Here is a 26,921-nt window from a genome sequence, read left to right as displayed (position 1 = left end):
CCACAACATTCCCTTAAGCCAAAGCCTAATCCACAGCAAGTCCTAACTCCCCTTAATTCTCTGAAGGCTGAGAGACGTGAGGAAACTGCAGAAGAAAAGTCTGAAGATAGCAGTGGTTGGTTCATGAGGTTTAAGGAAAGAAGCCGACTCTGTAACATAAAATTACAAGATGAAGCAAGCCGGAAGTGCTAACGTAGAAACTGCCGGAAGTGCTAATGTAGAAACTGCAGCAAGTTATACAGAAGATCTAGCTAAGATAATTAATGAAAGAGGCTACACTAAAGCACAGATTTTTCAATGTAAATGAAACGGTTCTGTATTGGAAGAAGACGCTATCTAGGACTTTCATAGCTAGAGAGGAGAAGTCAGTGCCTGTCTTCAGAGCTTCAAAGCTTCTCCTGTTGACAGCTAATGCAGCTGGTGACATTAAATTGAAGGCAATCTTCATTTACCTTTCCAAAAATCCTAGCTAGGGCCCTTAAGAACTACGCTAAATCTACTCTGCCTATACTCTAGAAATGGAACAACAAAGCCCAAATGACAGCACATCTGCTTACAATACGGTTGACTAGATATTTTAAGCCCACTGATGAGACCTACTGCTTAGAAAAAAAGATTCCTTTCAAAATATTACTGCTCGTTGACAATGCACCTGGTCACTCAAGCGCTCCAATGGAGATATACAATGAGATTAATGTTGTTTTCATGCCTGCTAACATAACATCCATTCTGCAGCCCATGGATCAAGGAGTAATTCTGACTTTCAAGTCTTATTAGTTAAGAGATACATTTTATAAGGCTAGAGCTGCCATAGATAGTAATTCCTTTGATGGATCTGGGCAAAGAAAACTGAAAACCAGTTGGAAAGGATTCACCCATTCTAGATGCCACTAAGAACATTCGTGATTCACAGAAAGAGGTTAAAATATCAACATTAACAGGAGTTTGGAGGAAGATGATTCCAGCGCTCATGGATGACTTTGAAGGGTTCAAGACTTCAGTGGAGGAAGTAACTGCAGATGTGGTGGAAACAGCAAGAGAACGAGAATTGAAGTGGAGCCTAAATATGTGACTGAATTGCTGCAATCTCATGATAAACCTTTAATGGTTGAGGAGTTGCTTCTTATGCATGAGCAAAGAAAATGGTTTCTTGAGACGGAACGGTGAAGATGCTGTGAAGACTGTTGAAATGATAACAAAAGATTTAGAATATCACATAAATTTAGTTGATAAAGCAGCAGTGAGGTTTGAGAGGATTGACTCCAATTTGAAAGAAGTTTTGCTGTGGGTAAAATGCTATCAAACAGCATTGCATGCTACAGAGAAATCATTTGTGAAAGGAAGAGTCAATCAGTGGGGCAAACTTCACTGTTGTCTTATTTTAAGAAATTGCCATAAACACCCCAACCTTCAGCAACCACCACCCTGATCAGTCAGCAGCCATCAACACTGAGGCAAGACTCTCCACCAACAAAGACTACGACTTGCTGAAGGCTCAGATGATGGTTAGCATTTTTTAGCAATAAAGTATTTTTTAATTAAAGTACATACATTTTTGGCATCATGATATTGCACACAATAGACTACAGTATAGTGTAAACGTAACTTTTATACATACTGGGAAGCCAAAAAATATACGACTCGCTTTATTGCTATATTCGCTTTATTGCTATATTCGCCTTATTGCAGTGGTATGGAACAGAACCTGCAATATCTGAGGTATGACTATACTATCCTGTAGGGAATGGGAAACCACTGAGGACTTTTAAGTAGAAGAGGGACATGATGGTTAGGCAAACATTAGTGCTATGGGTGATGATTAAGAAATTTTCTGCCACCACAAAAATTATTAGGGTATTTTTATAGCTTTAATCTATACTTAAGTGATAAAAAACATAAATTCAAAAGGTAGAGTTTCACATGTCCTAGTAACTGTCTAATTATCTAAACATGCAGGTATGTGGCTAGACAATTTCCACAATAAATGATATACACTTATTTCTGAACCATTAAAACTTGCTAATGGCCACAATGAAATTTGATACCTGGTTAGAATTTAGAATACCTAGGCCTAGTACAGACTCTGAAACTTAGATTGAACAAATAGTTCAAACTATTCAAACTGATGATTTTCTCATCAGGAAACGAAAATCTCCCTAAACCACCTCACTGGTAGTCTTGATTGCTGTTGTTGGCACATGAGACAGAAGTAATATGACCCCAAGAACATGAAGGTGGGGAAATCAAGTTATCATCTGAGAGTTAACTTAATAGTATCAGTTCACAATTCTCTTTGAGAATATATGAATACATTATAAAGTATGGGACACCCAAAATTCTAATCCACACAGTCTTACGTAGAATTTAAGAAAGAGCAGAGTATAACTTAGAAATCACAAAATAATCTACTTAAAGAAACACTGAGGAGGGACTTCCCTGGTGGCGCAGTGGGTAAGACTTCACGCTCCCAATGCAGGGGACCTGGGTTCGATCCCTCGTCAGGGAACTAGATCCCACACGCATGCCACAACTAAGAGTTCTCATGCCGCAACTAAGGAGCCCACGTGCCGCAACTAAGGAGCCCGCCTGATGCAACTAAGACCTGGTGCAACCAAATAAATAAATAAATATTTTAAAGAAAGAAAGAAACACTGAGGAAACAAAAGGAGGAATTATTAATCCAAAACAGAAAAAAGAAACCCAAAAAACCAGAGGATGGTAACATTCATCCAACCACCAAGGTACAGGGTGCCTCTTGGGCAGCATGAACATCTATCCACCTGAGTTGTAAGATGTATACAGGTGGCTAACAGAGCCTGGTCCTATTGAAGTTCTATAAACATGCATCAAAATCACCTATGAAGCTTTGAAAACTACAATTTCAGGTAATCAGAATCCCTGGTTTCAAGGACCGCATAATTAACAAGCATATATGAATGCTCAAGTCTCACTGGTATATTTTGGTATCAGATATACCAAATCAAAATATCTAAGGATGGGGCCTCCCTGGTGGCGCAAGTGGTTGAGAGTCCGCCTGCCGATGCAGGGGATACGGGTTCGTGCCCCGGTCTGGGAGGATCCCATATGCCGCGGAGCGGCTGGGCCCGTGAGCCATGGCCGCTGAGCCTGCGCGTCCGGAGCCTGCGCGTCCGGAGCCTGTGCTCCGCAACGGGGGAGGCCACAACAGTGAGAGGCCCGCATACCGCAAAAAAAAAAAAAAAAAAAAAAAAATCTAAGGATGGGACCCACAAATGTATACTCTTCAAAACTCCAGAGGTGATTCTGATGTGTATCTTCAGTTTAGAATCACTGTATTAAACAATAGAATCATTAACTCCCCTTGTTCTGATTCCATGCTAAGCAAGCAAAGGTTTGATACTCTTCTACAGGAAAACAGCTACGACGTGAGAATTAAAGTAATTTAAAAGTCGCACTCCTCATTACAAATTTATAAAATTGGGGCTTCCCTGGTGGCGCAGTGGTTGAGAGTCCGCCTGCCGATTCAGGGGACACGGGTTCGTGCCCTGGTCCGGGAAGATCCCACATGCCGCGGAGCGGCTGGGCCCATGAGCCATGGCCGCTGAGCCTGCGCGTCCGGAGACTGTGCTCCGCAACGGGAGAGGCCACAACAGTGAGAGGCCAGCGTACCACACACACACACAAAAAAATTATAAAATTGATAATATGTAGTATGTGACCTTGGTTGTGGTGATGCTGTTCCTGAGGAACCCCCAAAATTCAGGTCTCTAAGCCTATAATCAAGGAAAAGACCTGCAACAATGGTGAGTTTATTAGAGTAAATGCCCTGGAGAGAGGCCTTTTGGCAACTGTCAGCATGATATCCTTTTATTCATGTAAACACGGCTTTTAACATTTTAAACTACAGGGCAGTAGTACAAGATGAAATGGGAGCATGAAATTGAAATCTTTCTAAACTTAGTGCTATTCAAATGTCAGATGTTAGGAGCAGCTGTAGGTGTATGATAATCATAAAACACAAATCTGTATGATACCATTGAGGAAAAGAAACAACATTAAGTCAACAATACACAGTGTGAGAACCAAGCCAGTCACTTCAGGATGATAAATGATTTCTGTAATTTGCCTGCTTAGCCAAAAACATTATGTTCGAGGAACTAGAGATTCAGTTCAATTGTTGCCCTAAGGACACAATCAAGCACTGTAACTATCAGGCAGAAGTGTCCAACCCTCACTTGTGGAGATAAGTGAACTCATTTAAACATATTTCCATCATCAATTAACCTGTTATCTCAAACTAAGCAGTGTGCCAAGAAAACCTCCCTTCTGCCTGTACTGTTTTCATTCTTGGACTATAAAACCAGCAAAATAGCTTAAATAAGCTTTGGCTTCAAATTCAGATATTTTACTTTATAGAAGTACTTTATAGATGTTTTGTTTTATAGAAGCCAATGGGTCTTTCTATTTCCAAGTCCTTGGGCCCTTCTCAAGTCCCCAGCAGTAACCTATATTCTTGTAACATGCAGAAACGTCAAGGATTCAGCCTACTTTCCACATCTCTCAGTAACTGTCATCACCCATAAGCCTATTTGGCAATGAAACTACATTGCTAAATAACTTAGGGTTCATCCCTATCCTGTCTGCCAAAAACCCCACCAATCTAAATGCAGAGTGGGGCAGTATCCTCAACTTTTCACTCTCTTGTCATCCATAAGACAACATATGGGCCATCTTCAGATTAAAGGCTTTAACCTAATCACCACAGAGAAACAGATAAAAATAATAATACGGAAGTTAAAACATTACCCACTGTTATGAAGTTTTCAGTATGCTTCCTGACTCCCTTTTAAGATGGTAAACATTAATGAAGTAGGCTTTTTTAGTTCACTTTTACTATTCCAAGAGCCAAGTTTACCAAACTATTTCCTCACAATGTTACTGACACCTTCACGTATGTGTTCTTACACTCACACATAGTAGTATCACACATATGCAGTATCACAGATGCAATAAATGCAGAAGGCAAAGTTTCCTTTTAACCCTTGTAAGCATTCTGTATTTCTGGGGCCTCTAGACCAGGTAACACCCATTCCAGGTATCTCACACCCAGACATATAATGTTTAGATGGTTGCTTGCGACTTACCTTAAAACAAGAAGCTCGATACAGTAGTTGCACAACATGACCAATACTTGTTTTTGATGCCTGAGGAAATCTTGGTTCTAGTCTTTGCACAACAAAAAGTACCAGAACTTTCCTTGAGAGAGCAGAACCATCTTCTAATGCCAGCAACACCAGCTTCAAGGCCTCTTCTTGCATAGCTAGAAGTAAAGAACATGAGTTCATAATAAATGAAGAGACCTGCAGATCATGCCTGTCAGACTACTTTGGGTATTAGTTTATGGTGGTTCATTATCTGCAGTCTGTAAATACTTAGAAAAACAGGCCATCACACGTATGCAAATACAGTTTACTTAAAAAGAAAACAAGCAAAAGAAAACATGCGTCCTACTAAACAACCAAATAGAACACAAGTCAACAGAACTTAAACAAAATATATCTTCTGTAGGTATTTAATAGTCAACTAGATAATGATAATGTTAAAGTGAAAAAAAGCCCTCATTTTTAAAACTCACAGAGCTACTATGACAATTAAATAACATGTAGAGAACACATAGTAGTCTTAAGATAAATGGTAATTTTTTAATGCATGAGACTGTTGCTTTGCCTGTCAGAATTATTTTGTATATAATTTAAAAGTGATATTAGCCCCTGGATGCAATACCTAAAGAAGGCATCCATTTATGTTGTTTTCCAGCCAGGGAGGTAGAGTATAATCTGAATCTAATCATGAAGGAGCATCAGAAAAACCCAAATTAAGGAATATTCTATAAAATAACTGCCTGCATTCTTCACGAATACCAACATTAGACAAAGAAAGGCTGAGGAATGGTACTGTGTTAAAGAAGACTAAAAAGAGACATGACAAATAAACACAATACATGATCTTAGACTCAATCATAAAATGAAAGAAAATAAATGCCATAAAAGGCATTTTTGGAATAACCAACAAAACTGGAGTATGAACTATAGACTGCAGCATTGTACAAATGTTAAGTTTTCTGAATTTGATGAATGTACTGTTTTTACGTAGGACACATACTTAAGTGAAAGGGGTAAAGGGGCATGAAATATGCAACCTACTCTCAATGGCTCAGAAGAGAGAAAGAGTGAATTATATAACAAATATAGCAAAATATTAAAAACTAGTGAATATGGATAAAGAGTATATAGGAATTCTCTGCATTATTCTTGTAACTTTTTGGTAAATTTGAAATTATTTAGAATTAAAAAGTTAAAAATACACTGACTCTCAATGAAAACAATGGAACTGAAAGATCATCTAGAATCTAGATTAAAAATCAAACCCCTCTTTTCCCAAGTAAGACATCGAGGCCCAGAAAAGTTAAGTGACTAGGCCAAGTTTCACAACTAGTTAGCAACAAAATTATAATTAGAACCAAGGACTTTTTAAAAGTTGAGGTAAAATTTACGTAACTAAAATTAACCATTTTAAAGTATACAATTCACAATGTTGTACAACCATCAACTCTATCTAGCTCTAAGACATTTTCATCACCTGAAAGGAACGCTATAGCCGTTAAGCAGTCACACCCCATACCCCTGACCGCACCCCCCCCACCGCCCCCGTCTCTGGGAACCACTAGCTTGATGTCTGGTTCTATGGACTGACCTTTGTTGATGCTTCATATAAATGGAATCAGAATATTGTGACCTTCTGTCTGTCTTCTTTCACTTAAAATAACATTTTCAAAGTTCATCCACATTGTAGCATGTATTGGTTTCTCAATCCTTTAAATGGCTGAATAATATTCTACTTATAAATATACCACATTTTGTTCATCCATTCATCAGGATTGATGGACATCCAGATTGCTTCTACCTTTTGACTACCGTGCATAATGCTGCTATAAACATTCGAGTACAAGTATTAGTTTGACTACCTGTTTTCAGTTCCTTTGCGTATACACCTAGGAGTGGAACTGCTGGGTCATACGGTAATTCTACGTTTAACTTTTTGAGGAACCGCCAAATTGTTTTTCCATGGAGGCTGCATCATATTACATTCCCAAGTTCTCTAACATCCTTGCCAACACTTTTTATTTTCCACTTTTTAAATTATGGCCAACCTAGTGGGTATGGTATCGCACTGTGATTCTGATTTGCATTTCCTTAATGACCAATGACACTGAGCATCTTTTCATGTACTTCTTGGCCATCTATGTATCTTCTATGGAGAAATGTTTATTTAAGCCCTTGGCCCATTTTTAAAATTGTGTTGTTTATCTTTTTGTTGTCGAGTTATAGAACAAAGGATATTTGGTACCTAGTCTAGTGCTTCTTAGGTAAGGTAAATAAACATGAGGAAACATCCACAGGTAAGCATTCTTAAATTATATATAAATATGGATTTTAAAAATTATTTTTCAATTTAACTTTGTATTATGGAAAATTTTAAACATATACAAAAGTAGGGATAACATGTACCCATAATACAGCGGCTGACACTAAGGTTTCATCTACTCATTACCCACTTTTCTAGTTTGTTTTGGCTGGAGTGGTTTGAAGCAAATCCAAGATAACATAGTACTTCATCCTTAAATAATTCATTATGTATTTCTAACACGTAAGAATTTTAAATTAACATAACACCATTATCATATCTAAAAAGAGTAATATATTTCCTTAATATCATCTAATACCCAGTTCAGGTTGAATTTTCTCCCACTGTCTCAAAATTTCTTCTTATAGTTCGTTTCTTTGAGTAAGTATCCAAATAAAGTCCATATATTGCTTTTGATTTGTATGTCTTCAAGCTTGAAAAAAAAACCTATACTAGTTCTCCCCCACTCTCCCACCCACCTGTTTAAAAGAAAATAATTTTTTGCAGAAACAATCATTTTTCTAAACAATACTCCCACATTCTCGATTTGGCTAATTTTGTATTTGTGATATTCCTTTATCCTCCTTATTTCATGTAAACTAGAGACTTGATTAGATTCAGAATGAGTTTTTAGCTTTTAGGTTTTTTTGGGGGGGGCAAGCATACACCTTATTCTATGTATCACATCAGGAGATACTTAAGACCTAGATGTCTCACTTTTAGTAATGTTAAGATTGATCAGTGGGTTTGGGCCTTTTTCATTTATTAACCTTTCATCTACTGGTTTTAACAGCCAATAATAATTCTTGCCTAGACCCATTAATTCATTTTATGTGATTTTTCTAACCTTAACACTGTTTTTCTATATTTATTAGCTGGAATTTTGCTAAAAGAGAAACCTACCCTCAAAACCCTGAGAAACTGTCCTTGAAAGCAATTTGTAAAGGAAAGTCAGAAAAAACATGCTTGATGTTTTTCTACTCCTTTTCTAATTTTTTTTTTAATTTTTTAATTTTTTAATTTTTGCTGTGTTGGGTCTTCGTTTCTGTGCCAGGGCTTTCTCTAGTTGTGGCAAGCGGGGGCCACTCTTCATCGTGGTGCGCGGGCCTCTGACTGTCGTGGCCTCTCTTGTTGCGGAGCACAGGCTCCAGACGTGCAGGCTCAGTAGTTGTGGCTCACGGGCCTAGTCGCTCCGCAGCATGTGGGATCCTCCCAGACCAGAGCTCGAACCCATGTCCCCTGCATTAGCAGGCAGATTCTCAACCACTGCACCACCAGGGAAGCCCCCACTCCTTTTCTAATTTTGAGCATAATGTGTTGGTGCTATAGCAACTGCCAAAGATAACCAATTTATTTTTTCTGTACTATACTATCATTACAAGATCATGGATTTTTACACATTTTATGTGTTTCACTCCATTATAGTCATTATTCATTTGGAGGTTCAGATTGTCCCACTTTTGTCCAGTGGGAGCCTTTTCAAATTCTGTCCTTTTGACAAGATTCTGATGGTCTTTAATAGCTTTTTTGCTTTCTAGCACAAGACTTCCCAGGTTCATCTTGTACTTTTCTACCCTAGAACTGGGATAAGAAATTTATTAAAAGAGCCCTGCTTCTTTTTGGTAGGAAATGGTATTTATTAAAGGCCACAATTTGGGTGCTATGGCTATTCATTGCTTCCAAGCCTTTTAAGTAGACGTAGCTAGGAAACAGTCATTTTCTAGAAAAAGAAAAATAAATGAGTCTGTATTTATATTGCCAATTCAAATTTAAGAATGCAGGGTTTTTACATAAATTCTTTGATTTCATACTTGTATCTCTCTTTTTTTAAATGCCAAAAACCTTGGTTCCTGATGGCATTAACATAATTACCTACTTGCTTTATCCTACTGTGTCTGTATAATAGTTTCAAAATAACAATACCAATAGAATTATAAACAATATGACTAGTGAATACAATTTAGGATTTATTATATATCACACTAGGAATATAAAAATCAAAAACACTGTGTTCTAAAGTCACCTGAAACAGTTCATTCCTGATGAATATGCTACCAACTTATGTTTTAGCTTTTCATTCTTAGGCGTTTTTTTGTTTTATTCATTTTATTTACAATTTTAAAACTTATATTTACTAAGAATTGTTTTATGATTACATAAAACATTTACATGGGTACAAACTACAAATCAACGTACACTGAGCGAGATCTAGCTTCTGTCTCCATCTGCTTTCTCTTGGTTCTTCCCTACTCTACATGTTTATTATTTTTTAATTTTTCCTACCATTGCTTCCTTTGGAAAATACAAACAAATAATTAGAAACTGGTTGTCTCTCTCTCCCTTCCCTATTTAAAAGTGTGCTTTACTATAATATGCACACTATTCTGCACCTTGATTTTTTAACTTAATGTATCTAGAAATCACACCCAACAGAATATATACATTTTCCTCATTACTTTCAACAGATTCATGGTAGTCCACTGGAAGGATATATACCAGTTTACTAAGCCAGTCTCCTATTCATAGACATTCAGGTTGCTTCCAGATGTTTACTGTTATAAACAGTGCTTTATAACTTTATGCATTCTGCATTTTTTGCTATATTTATGGGACAGATTCCTAGAAAGAGCACTTTTGGGCCAAAGGGTAGATGCAGAGGTGATTTTGCTAGATAATTGATAAATCCCTCTCTTTCAAGTTTGCACCACTTTGCATTCCCACTATTACTGGATAAAAGCACCTGTTTTCCCACAGCCTTGAAAAGAGACAAAAGTTGTCAGACTTTTGAATTCTGCCAATCTGATAGGTGAGAAATGGTATTTCACTATAATTTTAATGTATATTTCTCTTAATATGAGAAAGACTGAGCACATTTTTATATGTTTGAGGACCATTTACATTACTTTTTCCCTTGAGTTGTCTGTCTGTGCATCTTTAGTCAATTTTTTAACTGGGTAGTTGGTATTTTTCTTCTGAGTTTTTATAAGTACCTTATATATTAGTTATATTAGCCCTCTGTATGTGATATAATATAAATATTTCCCCAAGTTTCTCTTTTTTTTTTTTTTACTTTTCTTACGATGTTTTATTATGATGTAATTAAAAAAATTATATAGCCAAATACCAATCTTTTCTGTTATTGCTTCTGGATGTGGAGCCAAAGAAAACAGTGTTTCCTACTCCTAGGTTATAAAGGAATTCACTCATGTATTTGTTTTTATTACCTATACAATTTATTTTTTAATCATAAGTATTTCTAACCTACTTGGAATTTATGTAGCTAAGGAGTATTAAGAAATACATCCACGGGGACTTCCCTGGTTGCAGAGTGGTTAAGAACCCGCCTGCCAATGCATGGGACACGGGTTCAAGCCCTGGTCCGGGAAGATCCCACATGCTGCAGTGCAACTAAGCCCGTGCGCCACAACTACTGAGCCTGCACTCCAGAGCCTGCGAGCCACAACTACTAAGCCCGTGCACCACAACTGCTTGAGGCCCATGTGCCTAGAGCCCATGCTCTGCAACGAGAAGCCACTGCAATGAGAAGCCCGCACACCACAACGAAGAGCAGCCCCACTCGCCGCAGCTAGAGAAAACCCATGTGTAGCAACAAAGACGCAATGCAGCTAAGAATAAATAAATAAATAATTAGAAAAATATTTTTAATAAAAATCCATGAAAAAAAGAAATAGAAGAAGAAAAAAAAAATTACATCCAATTTTATCTTTTTCCACATGTCTATCCAGTGGTCCCAATGCCACTTAGTAAAAAAGTTTTCTTTGCAAAAATAAATTCTTCCTAGCCTATAGTTCTAAATCAGAAAGGCAAAACAATAAAGCTTCAAGGAGATAACACAGGAAAGTACTTCATAACCTGGGTACAGGTAAAGATTTTTTAAACAGAATGTAGAGGATGGTAACTATAAAAGAATCATCCCCTGATGATTCTTATTTTTTCTAATAATTTGTTGCCCAATTTTTTTTTTTTTTTTTTTTTTGCTGTACGCGGGCCTCTCACTGCTGTGGCCTCTCCCGTTGCGGAGCACAGGCTCCGGACACACAGGCTCCGCGGCCATGGCTCGCGGGCCCAGCCGCTCCGCGGCATGTGGGATCTTCCGGGATCGGGGCACGAACCCGTGTCCCCTGCATCGGCAGGCGGACTCTCAACCACTGCGCCACCAGGGAAGCCCTTGTTGCCCAATTTTAAAGACAATCATGAACTTTTAATTTCTTTCATAAAAAGGTTTACTTTTCTTTACTTACTACCTGTGTATTATTAGGCCTCTCTCTAACTCACTTTTCTAATTTGTAAAATTGGATCTGTGTCACTTTCCTTAAAGAAATGAGAAATTTATTCTAAAACACTATCACACTGTTTATCATATAAATTATGAATAAAAACTAATTTATCTTTAATTATGTCAGTATTTGTATGTTTAAATCTGAGTATTCTCACCTACTCCTAGAAATTGGCATCCTCCAGCTCTGACAGCCAACAAGAAAGGCAAGACAGTGATCTATCTTACCTGGCCCTAGAAACTGGCATCCTCGAGCCCTGACAGCAGCCCATAAGTTGGCAGACAATTGCTGAGGGTTCTGGTGCTGTAATATTAGTTCCGTTACAGTTCTTTCTCCAAGTGAACGGGCTGCTCGTATGGCTCTTACACGACCTTCTTCCTCCACCAGTTGACAGTTTACAAGTGTCACCAGTTTCCTTTGCATTGGACGGCTCAGTGCACTCTGGTTCAAACTAGCTACACCTTTAGGAAAAAAGGAAACTAGTTTTTTTCAATCAAAAAAGACAAGTCAAATTTCATTATCTATTTAATGAAAATATCTAGTATTTAACTATTAAGCCACAATTCCTAATCAGTCCCCATAAGGTACTTTCATTTTTTAACAATGAATATTTTGTCCCTGTTTATTACTACTCTGTGGTAATTGGAGCCTAATTTTTAGTTACTTCGAATTTTATTTGGGTATCCTATTCTCTAGGTTATGTGTGTCCCACAAAAGAGAGTAATTTGGGTTTATTTAGTCTATTCTTCATCTTCACTAAAAGTATTGAAGATAAATTTAGAGCTAAATAAATGAAAAAATTTAAATGTAATGATTAACAACAGCTCTAGTTTTTGGGGCTTTTTGTTGTTGTTGTTGTTTTGTATATAAGACATTTAGAACACGGTTTAATGACAAAATCTTAGATCCTATTCCCTTTTCAGATTCAAAGATATTGCTCCAGCAATTCTTCCCTCTCTCCCACGTCATCAATTGTTCCCTTTCTACTTGATCATCTGCATCAGCATACAGTAAGAACAAGCATGCTGTTATTTCATACATCTTAAGAAAATTAATAAATCCTTTTATTCATCCCTTTTCCCGTACCTGCTCTGCCCCATTTCTTTCCTCCATTTTGCAGCAAATCCTCTAGAGTTGTCTATATTCACTATCTCCAAATCCTTACTTCACAATCTTTAAAACCTATTCCAATCAAGTTTTTGCCACTATCTCTTGACCAAAACTGCTCTTCTCATAACAATTACCTCCTCTTTGTTAAATCAATGGTCAATTCTCAATCCTTATCTTATCTGACCTTTCAAGAGCACTCAACACAGATCACTCCTAACTCCTTTAAAAACATTCTTTACTTGGCTTCCAGAACACCCCTGTCTCTTAATTTTCTTCCTTCCTTCTTCCTTTCCAGTCTTCTTTGCTGATTTCATCTTTTCTTCTTGACTTCCTAATGTTAAACGGCCTAGGACCCAGTTTTTGTTTTCTTCTCCATCTATACTCACTACTTAGGTGATCTCATCCAGTCTTATTGCTTTAAATACTACCTGTATGTCAATGACTCCCAAAATTACAGCTCCTATACCTCATTCCTTAACATATATCCACTGGTTACCTAACAGCATCCAAGTGAAGATCTGACATCTCAAATTCAACATGACCAAAACTGAACTCCTGATCTTCCTATCTAAACCTGATGTCCCTGCAGTATTCCTTGTGTAAGTTGATGGCAACTTCTCTTTCCAGGTGCTCAGGCCCCAAAGCTCAGGAGTCATACTTGACCCTGCTCTTTCTTTCATACCCACATCCAATTATTTAGGAAATTCTCTTGATTCTACCTTCAAAAAACATCCAGACTGTCCACTTCTCACTATCTCCACTTCCACTAACCTTGTCCCATCAGCCTGTTAACCAATACCCTGGTTCTCCCTTTGTCCTTCTACACTGAATTCTCAACAGAGCAGCTAGTGTGACCCTTTTACCGTTAGTCATATCATGTCATTCCTCTGGCTCAAAATCCTAGAGTAACTCCCCAATTTCACTCAGAGTAAAAGCTCAAGTCTTTAAAATGGCCTGTAAATCTGTACATCATCTGGCCTCACCATTTCTTTTCATTATCTCATACTGCCCTCCCCCTCACTCACCCTACTCCAGGTATATTCTCCTGTTTTTGTTCTTTGAAGACACTAGGCATGCCTTGGGGACTTTGTTATTTCTTCTGCCTGGAACAGTCTTTTCCCAGGAACCTACATGGTTAACTACCTCACCTTTTTCATCTCAAGTTCGAAAGCTACCATCTTAACAAGGTCTACACTAATCACCTTGTTTAAAATTGCAACCCACCCTTTTCCCCTCACTCTGACATTTCTGATCCATTTAACTATACTGTTTTCTTTCCACAGCAATTATCATTTGTAACATAGTGCCTGGTACTTAGGACATGCTCTTTAAGTATCTGTTCAATGAATGAATGAGGTAGATAGGATAAGTTTCTCAAGGAAGTCACTGTGTCCAAAATATCCAACAGTGGAAAGCACAGAGCAGATACAAAATAAATACTTGATTAATTCACTCACTCAACAACTTTTTATTACATCTATGACCTGCTAGCTACTGAGGATGCAGTGATAAACAGAAGAGAATTCCATTTCTGTCTCAGCACTTAACTTACTGAGCTTATATGCCTATCTCCCCAATAGACTGTGGGCTCCATGAAGACCTTAACCTGTAAGTTATGTAAGTTAACTCTAAGTGCTCCATAAAATTTAATAAATGACTGAATGAATACATGACATTGTCTTAGTAGGATTCATTAAAACTAATATTCTGCTATAGCACCATTAGTTTAATCAGTGAATATAAACATTGTATAAATCTCAATATGTAGTATGTCCGATGAATTCTTAAATTAATAACAATATTGATTATCTCTAGAAAACAGTATAATGTTCTCAATCAAAAAGATTTCCATGATCTCTTTAAGCAAACTCATTTATCAAAACTCAAAATTATTTAATAGGGTATCAACATCAAGTCTTCCAAAATTAATGTATTACCAAGTCCTACTCACCCATAAAAATACTTTTTTATGAACTTACCTTTACCTCCACTTAGTGGTTTTAAGTAGAGTGCCAAATCCTCAACACATTTCTTTGCAACCTCATAGTGTTTGTTCTCACTTAAATTACTTAACTTTACTGATTGATGATCTGGTACCTAAAAAACAAAGAAAAACTGAAGAAATACATTCATCCAGTTCATGCAATTGTTAATTTTATATTTGATAATAATCTTGGTGAGTATAAACTTCTAATACACAGACAATCAAGGTAGTTTAAGTAAAATTAAAGCCAAACACCTAGCCAGTCTGCTTTCCAAGAACCAAGGATATCATACTTAATAGCATGGGCTGGGTGAATTAATGAGAGGAAAAAAGGAGGTAGTTAACTGTACAATGTATCAATGTTATTCCTCGGGGATGATAACTATGCTATAACTTTGAAAAATGTTAACATTAAGGGAAGCTGCAGAAAGTTAACAGGTTCTCTGTGTACTGTTTTTTTGCAATTAAAAAAAGTATTTCAAAATAAAAAGTAGGAAAAAAGGCAAGAACTTTTTTCCCCTTAGCACTTGGCACCTGCTTCCTATATAATTTGCTTATTATATTTATTGTTTATGTCTGTCCCCCCTTGTTCTCAATGAAAGGTCAAAACTTGGGTAAAACCTTGGGCAGCTCTGCAACTGCTACAAATGATCTTGAGTAAATTATTTAACTGCTCCAAGTCATGGTCTCTCTATCTGCAAAATGAAGATGAAAATCCCTGTTTCACAGTGCCATTATGAAAATTCAATTTAATTCAACAAATATTTATATTCATGGAGTGCTTACCACGTGCCAAGCAGTTTTAGGCAGTAGGCATCTATCAGTGAGCGAAACAGACAAAATATCTTGCCCTCGTGTAGCTTACATTCTAGTAAAGAGGAAGCAGACACTAAATTTTTTTTAAATAAATAAATATATAGTATGATAGAAGGTGGTCAGTAAAAATTATACAGCAAGGATAAGGGGGATTTGAGAGTGTTGGAGGGGGATTGCAATTTTAACAGAGGTGGTCAGGATAGGCTTCCTTGGGAATCATGACATTTGAATATAGACTTGAAAGAGGAGAGAGAATGAGTATCTTAGGCAAAATAACAGTCACTGAAAAAGCCCTCAGGTGGGAACAAGTTTGGTACATCTGACAATTGGTTAGGAGGCCAGTGTGGCTTAAGCAGGAAGAGTGAGGACAGAGCAGGAGATAAGGCTGAAAAGGTAATAGAAGTCACATTGTAAAGACCTGCAAGATAATTTAAGGACCAACTGAGAGAACATTTATAAGTGAAAAAACACAATACCTGACCTATAGCAGATGCTAAATGATAGCTAGTATTATTACAAATAATCTACAGTATTTTATTGAATCTAAGATGCCACTGTTTGCAAGAGGCACTATTGTTTTATGCACCATTAAGGAAAAAACTGCCAATTAATTTATGCCACACTATTGATAAATAGTTGCATCTTGATTTCAGAGTGTCTAACTGGATTATGAACACTGAAAAGAAATGTGCTTTAAAAGGAAAACCTCAAATATCAAGACACTAAAGGAATGGAATAATTTTATTCATTGAATTTTCTAAGAAGTGATTAATCAGAAAAATCCTTACTTTCTTGATTTAATATGTAGTACATGAGGTACAGAATTTCATCTTCTTCCTCACCTGTAATATGGGGATAATAACTACCTGAAGAACTATGACAAGAACTAGTAATAATAGATGTGGACTGCTTACTATCATACCTAACACAAAGTAGGCCCTCATTAAATGAAAATTATTATAAATCTAGGGTCTTGCTGATTCAGTAAAATGATAAATAAGATATGCTATTTTTATAGCATATGAGCATAAGCAGAAACTGCTGAATTTGTTACTGACACTCCAGAAATTGGTTTTCTATACATACATCTTGTATATGTATATATACCTATACAGACCTATTTTCTCATTTATATCATCCTAAAAGTCAAGTGAAGTTTTAAAGAAAACCAAAAAACCTCCACTTAAGGGTTCTAGATGGTTGATTTCTGGCCAAAGCTTTGATTACATTTCTTTTCATGCACCCTAATGACTAAATATTTATGTATGCTTATACAAAAATGTTTCTTATCCACCAAAATCACTTAAAAACATAACTTTTGACCACAGCACTGAATACAAAAAAGTATATAACTATATGCAATTTACAGTTTTGCATAAGGATTTATAACATTATCTAAAGAAAATCATTTGTGGAATACAATAATGAAAATCAGGTATATTGAGTATTTTTTATGTCTCCAATATCCCTAAACATACTTTGTACCCCTTAATGAACAAAGTTCTATAATTATTACTTATACCAAACACGTAAAATCCTGAAAGGTTACCTGGGCTCCAACTAACTGGAGAAGTGCGAAGTTGACAGGAAGCACATCAATGTCTGTGTTGATGGCAGTCTGATCAAAAGGACAAGCTTTTCGGTGAAGTTTATTCAAGCAGGTCTTGCAAACAGTGTGTGAACAACCTAAACTGATGGGTTTGTGCACATTCTCATCAAATTCATTATAGCAGATTGGACAGGACAGAAATTCTGTCCATTGAGCTGCCTGCACAGGCATTGTGGAAGCTGGATGCTCGGGTTAGCAGTCTAGCAGATCATTATTTTGCTGGGTAGTGTTTTGTAAGCTGGAAATGGACAAAAGTAAGAATTAACCACATATTCATCATTCACCTTTCAAGAGTTAACTGCTTAAGTCAACCATCACAGCTTCAAAACCTAAAACACTTTTTAAAAAAAAATAAATTTATTTATTTATGGCTGTGTTGGGTCTTCATTGCTGCATGCGGGCTTCTCATTGCAGTGGCTTCTCTTGCTGCGGTGCACGGGCTCTAGGCATGGGCTCAGCAGTTGTGGCACACGGGCTTAGTTCCTCCGCGGCATGTGGGATCTTCCTGGAACAGGGATCGAATCCGTGTCCCCTGCATTGGCAGGCGGATTCTCAACCACTGCGCCACCAGGGAGGCCCAAAACCTAAAACAATTCTGAATAATTCTATATGCTTTGAACATCTTTTTCTTTAAATCTATTTGCTGAATTAAATTTCTGAAAATTTTTTGTGCAGAAACAATATCCTAATAGTGCTCCTTCTGATTAAACATATTTATATCAGTTGCTCATCAAAGCTTTCATGTATTTTTCTTAATGACCATATCAAATAAGCAGATTAACTTTCCACAATTTCATTTTTAGAAAAACAAATTATTTTGGATTGCTAATTAAAAAAAAAAAGTGTTTCCCTTGGAAATCTACTACCCCCAAGCATAGTAAGATATGACCTAAGAGTTAGTGAACTCTGGAAATATTGATCCAAACAAAATCACAGTGAGTCAGGAGTGAAGGAACAGCTTTGCCACTTGAATGACCAAGTCCGTCAAGGATAGTTCACCTTGGCAGTTCCACAAAAGAGGAAATCTCTGGTCAGGACTTGACTATGAGGCTAACTAAGGTATTGAAAAAGTATGAGAGAAGACTGTTAATGATAGAGCCGTTTGTTCATAAATGAAAGAATGATGCTAACCTTAAAATACAGTGCCAAAGTAAAAGAAAAAAAGAAAAAGAAAATATAAATCTTGAATGTTGAATGTAATTCCCTACAATACTTTTGACAAAACATATCAGTTAGTGATATATATATATATATATATATATATATATATATATCAAAAAACTGTCAGGTCCAATGAGCAAGATGTTGAAGAATAAAATAATATTCTTATCTAATAACTCTAAGCAGAAAAACAGCAAAATACAGTTGACCCTTCAACAACGCAGGCTTGAACTGCCCAGGTCCACTTATACACATATAATTTTCTTTTTTTTTTATAATGCTTTTTCTTTTAAACATCTTTATTGGAGTATAATCCCTTTACAATGGTGTGTTAGTTTCTGCTTTATAACAAAGTGAATCAGCTATACATATACATACATATACATATATCCCCGTATCTCTTCCCTCTTGTGTCTCCCTCCCTCCCTTCTACCCTCCCTATCCCACCCCTCTAGGTGGTCACAAAGCACGGAGCTGATCTCCCTGTGCTAATCTCCCTGTGCTATGCGGCTCCTTCCCACTAGCTATCCGTTTTACATTTGGTAGATACACAGATATTTCTCAGTAATAAATACTACAGTACTACTGAGTATGGCTGATTGAATCCACAGATGCAGAGGAACCATGGATACAGATGGACAAGTATAAATTATATGTGGATTAACCCCAGCATTATTCAAGGGTCAACTGTTTAAATTTCTATCTTTATATATGAATATGATTAAAAGGCACACAGGGAAAAAATGACAGTGATTTTTCTTTTCTTATTCCTAAGATTAAAACATTCCATAATTTTTAATAAAATATTTAGTATCAAAACCTCTAATTTAGGGCTTCTCTGGTGGCACAGTGGTTGAGAGTCTGCCTGCCGATGCAGGGGACATGGGTTCGTGCCCCGGTCCGGGAAGATCCCACATGCCGCGGAGTGGCTGGGCCCGTGAGCCATGGCCTCTGAGCCTGCGCATCCGGAGCCTGTGCTCCCCAACGGGAGAGGCCACAACAGTGAGAAGCCCGCGTACCTCAAAAAACACAAACAAAACAAACAAACAAACAAAAACCTCTAATTTAAAATCTTTAGATCCTGGGACTTCCTTGGTGGCGCAGTGGTTAAGAATCCGCCTGCCAATGTAGGGGACACAGGTTCGAGCCCTGGTCTGGGAAGGTCCCACACGCCACGGAGCAACTAAGCCTGTGCGCCATAACTACTGAGCCTGCGCTCTAGAGCCCGCTAGCCACAACTACTGAAGCCCGCGTGACTATAGCCTGTGTTCCGCAACGAGAAGCCACCGCAATGAGAAGCCCGCACACCGCAACAAAGAGTAGGCCCCACTCGCCGCAACCAGAGAAAAGCCTGCGCACAGCAACGAAGACCCAACGCAGCCAAAAATAAATACATAAATAAATAATTAATTTAAAATATATATATAAAAAATAAAATAAAATCTTTAGATCCCGAACTTGAACACTCTACACTTCACAAATTTTCTGCATCTTCCAATTCAAAACTTATATAAGTCTGACAGATGCTCTCTGGTGAACAAGAAATCTAGGTATTTAGGGCAATTATCAGCCAATACTTTATTTCATAAGAATGTTTACCAATCTAAATATATTAGTGCCACAGAAATTAGATGTTTAAAAATGTAATCAGATTCAGGACAGAAAAGTGTGTAACTGATTCTCAACCCCACACTCAAATGAGGAATTCTATTAGCCTTTATTGTGCTTTTTAAGTTAAAAAAAACTAAGGTTTTAAAAAATACCTTGGTAAAAATGAATTACAGAACTTGCTGTGTAAAAAGCACCTACACAAACTTTTCCTCAAACAGCTCTGATGCAAAGTATCTAATATCTTTATTTATAAACTACCCAAATCTTGCAAATTATGTTTACTTTATTTTACACATTTCCACATCTGTCAATGCCATCAGTCTTAAAAACAGTCTGCTTCCAACTTCAGAGATGAGCACTGAGCAGGTGAACACATCACTCCTTGAAACTACTCAACATTTTTAATGTTTAGTCTTCTAGGCTGCCAAATTATACAAGGAAAAGACCTTTAAGGAAGGATGAATTTCATGTTAAATCTAGTGCTGAGAGCCCTGATTTAGTTAATAACTTGAACTGATAAAATATTTATCAAAATAAGACACTGCATCTATTTTTTTCTTAACAGCCACCTGTTTGGAAATGCTAATTCTGTGGGTTAGGATACCATGGGCCACTGGGTAATAGGAAACTAGTAGCAAATACTCTTTCCTTATTTAGTTTTCCAAGATCATCCTGAAATGCTTTACGTTAAAGTTAATCAGTGGGGGGAGAAAAGCCATTTCAGTTTGAACTAAACATAAAAATGCTGTCTTTCATATTTTCGCCTACTAGTTTTGAAGTGTTTCAAATTATTCAGGAATACACTTGATAGTTTTAGTATCTCATATGTGTTTCTAGGTCTAAGAACAGCAGAAGTTTTAATATAATTAATGCTGAGACATTTAATTTCTAGTAGAAATCAAATAAATACCTTTGAAAGAAAAAAAAATTTGCCAAATTCTCCTTCTGCTATGTGTCAGATTCTAACTTTCTGACAGGAAAATTACAAACTGAACTTTCCTGGTAAGATATAAGAAACGGTTTGACTTTTTAAAATGTTTTTCCTCAGTACCACTGTTGATAAATTCTAGATTCCTCAATTATGATAAAGACAAAATAAAATTTTGTCTGAAACACTGAAATGTTTAATTAGTGATGACAAAACTGACCTTTCATTCCTTTCAAAGGCACTTTGTAAATGTTTACCTAGAAAATATTTTTATAATTATCAAAAATGATAGCCTACTGACTCTATAATTTATTTTTTAAAAAGCATCTAAATGACCCATAGCAAGCTAATAATATATATTGATGTGTAAAACTCGCAGGTTTATACTAATACATGCCATAGTAACTTACTTGAAACTATGGAAGTTTTAAATTGCTAATAACATTTATATTTAACAGTAAAGTAAGTATTCATCCTAAAGATACTCCCAAAACGTCTCAAACTGAGATAAAATGGTTTAAAAAGCCCATACCTCTAGATATATAAAGGGACTACTTAAGAAGAACATTCAAATTAAATTATTTGTATTAAGTCATTTTATTTACTAGTTACTAAAATTGAAGAATAACAAGATAAAGTATAGGAGTGAGAAATGCTATATTAGACAGGAGACCTTAAACAGATTTTTTTTTTTTGTTTGTTTTTTTTGTTTCTGTTTGCGGTACGTGGGCCTCTCACTGTTGTGGCCTCTCCCCTTGCGGAGCACAGGCTCCGGATGCGCAGGCTCAGCGGCCATGGCTCACGGGCCCAGCTGCTCCGCGGCATGTGGGATCTTCCCGGACCGGGACACGAACCCGCGTCCCCTGCATCGGCAGGCGGACTCTCAACCACTGTGCCACCAGGGAAGCCCCCCTTAAACAGATTTTTACTCAAGTAATTTTTCAGGCTATAAGTTCCTTGTAATGCATAGTAACTCATAAAACAGGAAGAGTAATAGACACCTCTTACATGATGCAAATTAGAAATTGCTTTATTAAAGGCAAACTGCTTATCACCTAAGTACTTTCATTTTCTTAGTCCACCATGATATTATGCACTCAGTTCAGGACTATGAAACTTGATTTTAAAATGTCAGAGTAAGGTTTATGCCCCGTTCACCATTGTATAATAAAAAAATACAGTATTTCACAATTATCTTTATAAAGATGTAAACATTAGGGCTCAGGTCTGTTAATTAAAACACTGTTTTCATTTTAGTTCACCCATGTGAGAAACTTAAGCTACTGAAATGGACTGTAACAGTACTTCTCAATTCAGAAACCTTAAAAATAATTAGTTTTGGACTTAAAAAATTGTATTTAAAGCATCATAGGTACAATTTAGACCTTAACCTATAAAACTAACAAACAAAACCAATGAAAATAATCTGTAAGTTCTAAAACTCAGCATTCAAACATATGAAAAGGACTGGAAAAAAGGAACTAAACTACAATGTTAAAGACTATTATACGTGCTTCAGTATATGTTATGAAAGATATATGACCCAAGTTTTACTTCTAAAATCCACTATGGGGTTGAACTCAGTTTTTTAGTAAGTATGAGATTTAACTTTCAATGTCTTCTATTAGAACAGTAATGGGATAATTTTCTATTTTAACTAATATAACCAATAAAGTTTTGCTACTTTAGTGATGACTACCTGAAAAATACTTTTTTTGAGATAGAACTTAATTACTCACTTCTGCCTATCAAATAATGGCCACTGGATAAATTTACCCTTCATATTATCAAAGTCTTTAGCCTTTTGGTTATTCTGATTATAAGAAGACATTCTGTTAGGAAATTTTTGGTTTTCATGCATCTACTTCTATTCAGATAATTTATTTCTTGGAAGAGCAGTACTCTAGAACTGCACTGTCCAGTAGAAATATAATGTGAGCCACAAGTAATTTAAAATATCTAGTAGTTGGGAGGGAGGCTCAAGAGGGAGGGAATATGGGGACATATGCATGCATATGGCTGATTCACTTTGGTGTACAACAGAAACTAACACAGTATTGTGAAGCAATTATACTCCAATAAAGATCTATTAAAAAAATAAAGAAAAAATAAAATATCTAGTAGTCACATTAGAAAAAGAAAAAAAGGTGAAATTAATTTAATAATTTAGTTAACCCAATTTATCCAAAATATCATTTCAACATGTAATCAATATAAAAAATTATATTTTCAATTCTTTTTTATTTTGGACTAAGTCTTGACATCTGGTGTGTATTTTACACTTATAGCACATCTCAATTCACACCAGCCTCATTTCAAGTGCTCAATTGCCACATGTGGCTACTGGCTAGTGTTGGACTGTGCAACTCTAGAGTGCTTAAAATTATAAAGTAATACTCAAAACTAATTTTTTTTTTTTTTTTTTTTTTTTTTTTTTTTTTTGCGGTACGCGGGCCTCTCACCGCTGAGGCCCCTCCCGTTGCGGAGTACAGGCTCCGGACGCGCAGGCTCAGCGGCCATGGCTCACGGGCCCAGCCGCTCCGCGGCATGTGGGATCTTCCCGGACCAGGGCACGAACCCATGTCCCCTGCATCGGCAGGCGGACTCTCAACCACTGCGCCACCAGGGAAGCCCCAAAACTAATTTTTATTAAGAATCTGAGGTTAAAGTTACATCTACACTTAGGAAGGTTTTCATAAAACTAAAAAGCCTGACGATCATAAAGACGTAACTTAACATTTATGAGACTAGGTGCAAAACATTATTTTAAATTTTCAGCTGGCTTTATTTTACTACATGCTTCCTTTTTCCATCAATAGAAAATGAAACTTCAACCCAGTCCAACCAAAACAATAAACAAGTACTTATTATAATAAGATCTTATTGTAAGTTTATTTATCATTATTTGATATTGCATACAATGTGGAAGTTCTATTTCTGAATATAAAATTCCGTGTAAAGAAAAATGCTTTCCCTCCCAAAAGAATTTTTTTGACATTTTTTAAACTGGAAGACACAGCAAACTACAAAAGCAGAAAATGAATTAATGAAAACATATGAACAAAGAACATAAGTCTTCTTACATGTCAGGTTAACCCAACAGTAATAACAGATCAGGAGTAACTCAAAGAATCCACTAATGAACACGACTGCAATTAGATCCTCAAATAGGCGCCAATTTGAATTATAACATCTGCTTTTTCTAAACATGTCTGGAATGTACGTTTAACATTTTGTCCTTCTAGCTATTTTCCAAACTCTAAAAATTTGGAAAACATCAATCCCCAAATCAACGAAAACGGCAATATTGAAAGATGGTCTTTGACAGGATGTAATGGCCTCGATGTCTTCAAGAACTGAATGTGGAAGTAAATAAGAAAGGGGTGTTATGTTAGAACAGTGGTGCAGCTTTTTAGACAGATAAAAGAATCCATGAAGTCTTCTTTATGTTTCGAGAAGCCACAACTAAATTTTTAAGTTTAACTATAAACAGGCTGCACAAAGCTAACTAAAATACTTCTTTCTTTGCTTTTGGGTATAATTATATCAATTTAGTGTAGCAACATTAACTTTCTCAAGTTAATCAAAAGTTCCTATTGGAACTTAAAAGTCTGACTAATACAAAAATTGAAAAAAAGATTACTTAAGCACTTTATTTGGGATACAAAGTCATTCTAACACAGGTGGTGGGAGGAGAGTAGGAATTAAAAAGAAGGGGCCTAGCTAAAGGGAGAGTAGGAATTAAAAGAGAACTAGGTAGTTATTTAAAAAAAAAAAAGAGTGGGAATCATGAAATGAGATCTACTTTATGTCAGTGATTACTTGAGGCTATTTTGATGTCAAGGTTCTATCTGCCGGTATCTTAAACTGTTCTGTGATTCCAAGGATGGAAATGACAGCTACCCCCATCTTCTTCCTTCCTGAAAGCTAGGAACAGAGAAAAGTAGAGCTGCTTCTGAGAAACAAAGATGCTTTCTACCATTCTTCTAAGATGGTGGAAGAGTCTCCTTAAGAGGCTTCCCCAAGAAGGAAAAATGAAGGAGGGAAAGAAAACCATAGCAGAATTCCCTGGCTGTTTCAACGCCATTGCTCCGTCACAACCACTGTGCAACCACTCTGGTCCGTCCCTCTCCCTCCCAGGAGGTTAAGCCCTCCCAGGGCATTGTTTAGCCGGGGTCCCTATTTACCACTCAGATCGCCTCCACCATTCCTGCTTTAGGATCTCGGGAAGCCCCAGGGCAGAAAGCCGAAAAGCCAGGAGAGGACCTGGTTTCGAGGACCATCCTCCAACCCCACTCTTACTAACTGGTGTAGAAAAGGGAGAGGGAAGCCTGGTCTTTGCTTGCATGGGTTCCTTAGAGGCAGAAGCGTCCCCTCGGCCGGTGTCGACCGGAGGTGGCCATTAGCGCCGGGCGCTTGGTACTGAAAAAGCCCTACCGGGGCGAGGGGCCTCCTCCGGCCCGAGACTCCGGGCCCGATCCGGGTGTCAGGTGCGGCCCTAGGTTTCCTACCCTCGGGGCACCGGCGACGACAACGCACAGACCCCGGGCTGAGACCGGTCACCCGCCCGACCGCCGGGGACCTGGGACCCAGGCTGGCCCCGAGCCGCATCGTGCCCGCCCCCGCCCTACCTGAGGGGGACCGGGCGGGGTCGCTAAGGGCCGCTCCCGGGAGCCCCGCGACCGCGCGGCTCGGCGACGGAGGCGCCTCGTCTCGCCGGGGCAGAGCTCGGCGGCGGCTTCACGGCCTCAAACTCCATCGGGAGGTACAGGGACAGCCCCGTTGGCGGCGGCGGAGGCCGCGACGGGGCTTCCTCCTCCCTCCGCCTCCGCCTCCGCCTCCTTCTCCTTCTCCTCCTCCTCACCAAGGAGGCGGACCTGGAGGGATCCCGACCTAGTTCTCGCGAGAAGATACTCCCCACCTCACGCGAGATCACGCCTGACCGGGAGCAGGGGAGGTGGAAGGGAAGCGTAGTAGCCCCCGCCCCCTGGACTGCGCATCAGTTTTCCTCGGGTCTACAGAACCACCCTTTCACGTGACTAGGGAGCTCTGGAGCACTGTGGGAGGTGCTGTTAGGAGGCCTGGGCAAGCCGAAGGGCTTGATGGGAAACTCCCTGTACATTCATATGCGCCTCGAGCCAGCCTCCTAGACACTGGTTTGAGCCAGTGTCTGACTCCCACTGTGGAAGGCGTGGTATGGATTGAGCATAATCTGAGGCATCTGTATTATATTGTACTCACCCTCCCATAATTAAATGCTGACAGGATCCCTCAGTCTCTCCACATAGGGGTCAAGCAATCTCACTATTTTATTTAAAAAAAAAATTCGTTTGCCTGGCACTAACGCCTTATCTCTTTGTTAAAGAGAGAATTCTGGGCTCTTCAGAAGCTGGCAGGGATAAAAATTCAATCACAAATTCTGGCGTCAATATCTCTCTCTTTTTTTTTAATATATATATATTTTTTTATAGTGTTTATTTTTACTTGTTGACAGTTTTGATTTATTTATTTATTTTTGGCTGTGTTGGGTCTTCGTTTCTGTGTGAGGGCTTTCTCTAGTTGTGGCGAGCGGGGGCCACTCTTCACCGCGGTACGCGGGCCTCTCACTATCGCGGCCTCTCCTGTTGCGGAGCACAGGCTCCAGACGCGCAGGCTCAGTAATTTTTGGCTCACGGGCCCAGTTGCTCCACGGCATGTGGGATCTTCCCAGACTGGGGCACGAACCCGTGTCCCCTGCATTGGCAGGCAGACTCTCAACCACTGCGCCACCAGGGAAGCCCTGGCGTCAATATCTCAATAAATATTTGTTGAAGGATTTCTTTTCATAGTAAACTGCAAGGTAGAATTTATTGTTTTTATAGATGAAGAAGCAGGCTGGGAATAGGGATCAGGGAAATACATTAGTGGACTATATTACGTGCCAGTTCCTGAGTTATGTAATAAAATTTTTAATTTTACTAT

General features: G+C 37.9%; 1 protein-coding gene across 1 annotated transcript in view; it reads right to left on the bottom strand.

Moving 5' to 3' along the window:
• The window catches only part of RC3H2 (ring finger and CCCH-type domains 2), a 52,733-nt gene extending 26,919 nt beyond the window's left edge, over positions 1–25,814 (bottom strand). The window contains exons 1-5 of the mRNA XM_060100557.1: positions 25,592–25,814; positions 17,201–17,498; positions 14,831–14,948; positions 11,969–12,202; positions 5,124–5,299 (exon numbers count right to left, since the gene is read on the bottom strand). Of these exons, the coding sequence (XP_059956540.1) occupies positions 5,124–5,299; positions 11,969–12,202; positions 14,831–14,948; positions 17,201–17,431 (759 nt within the window). The 5' untranslated portion in view covers positions 17,432–17,498; positions 25,592–25,814. The remainder of the gene's footprint in view (positions 1–5,123; positions 5,300–11,968; positions 12,203–14,830; positions 14,949–17,200; positions 17,499–25,591) is intronic.
• Between the last annotated feature and the right edge of the window lie 1,107 nt (positions 25,815–26,921).

Source organism: Mesoplodon densirostris, chromosome 6 (genome assembly GCF_025265405.1).
Source record: "Mesoplodon densirostris isolate mMesDen1 chromosome 6, mMesDen1 primary haplotype, whole genome shotgun sequence".
In the NCBI taxonomy this organism is placed as follows: Eukaryota; Metazoa; Chordata; class Mammalia; order Artiodactyla; family Ziphiidae; genus Mesoplodon; species Mesoplodon densirostris.
Note: the sequence above shows the minus strand (reverse complement) of the source record. Positions and strands in the feature narration are given on the sequence as shown.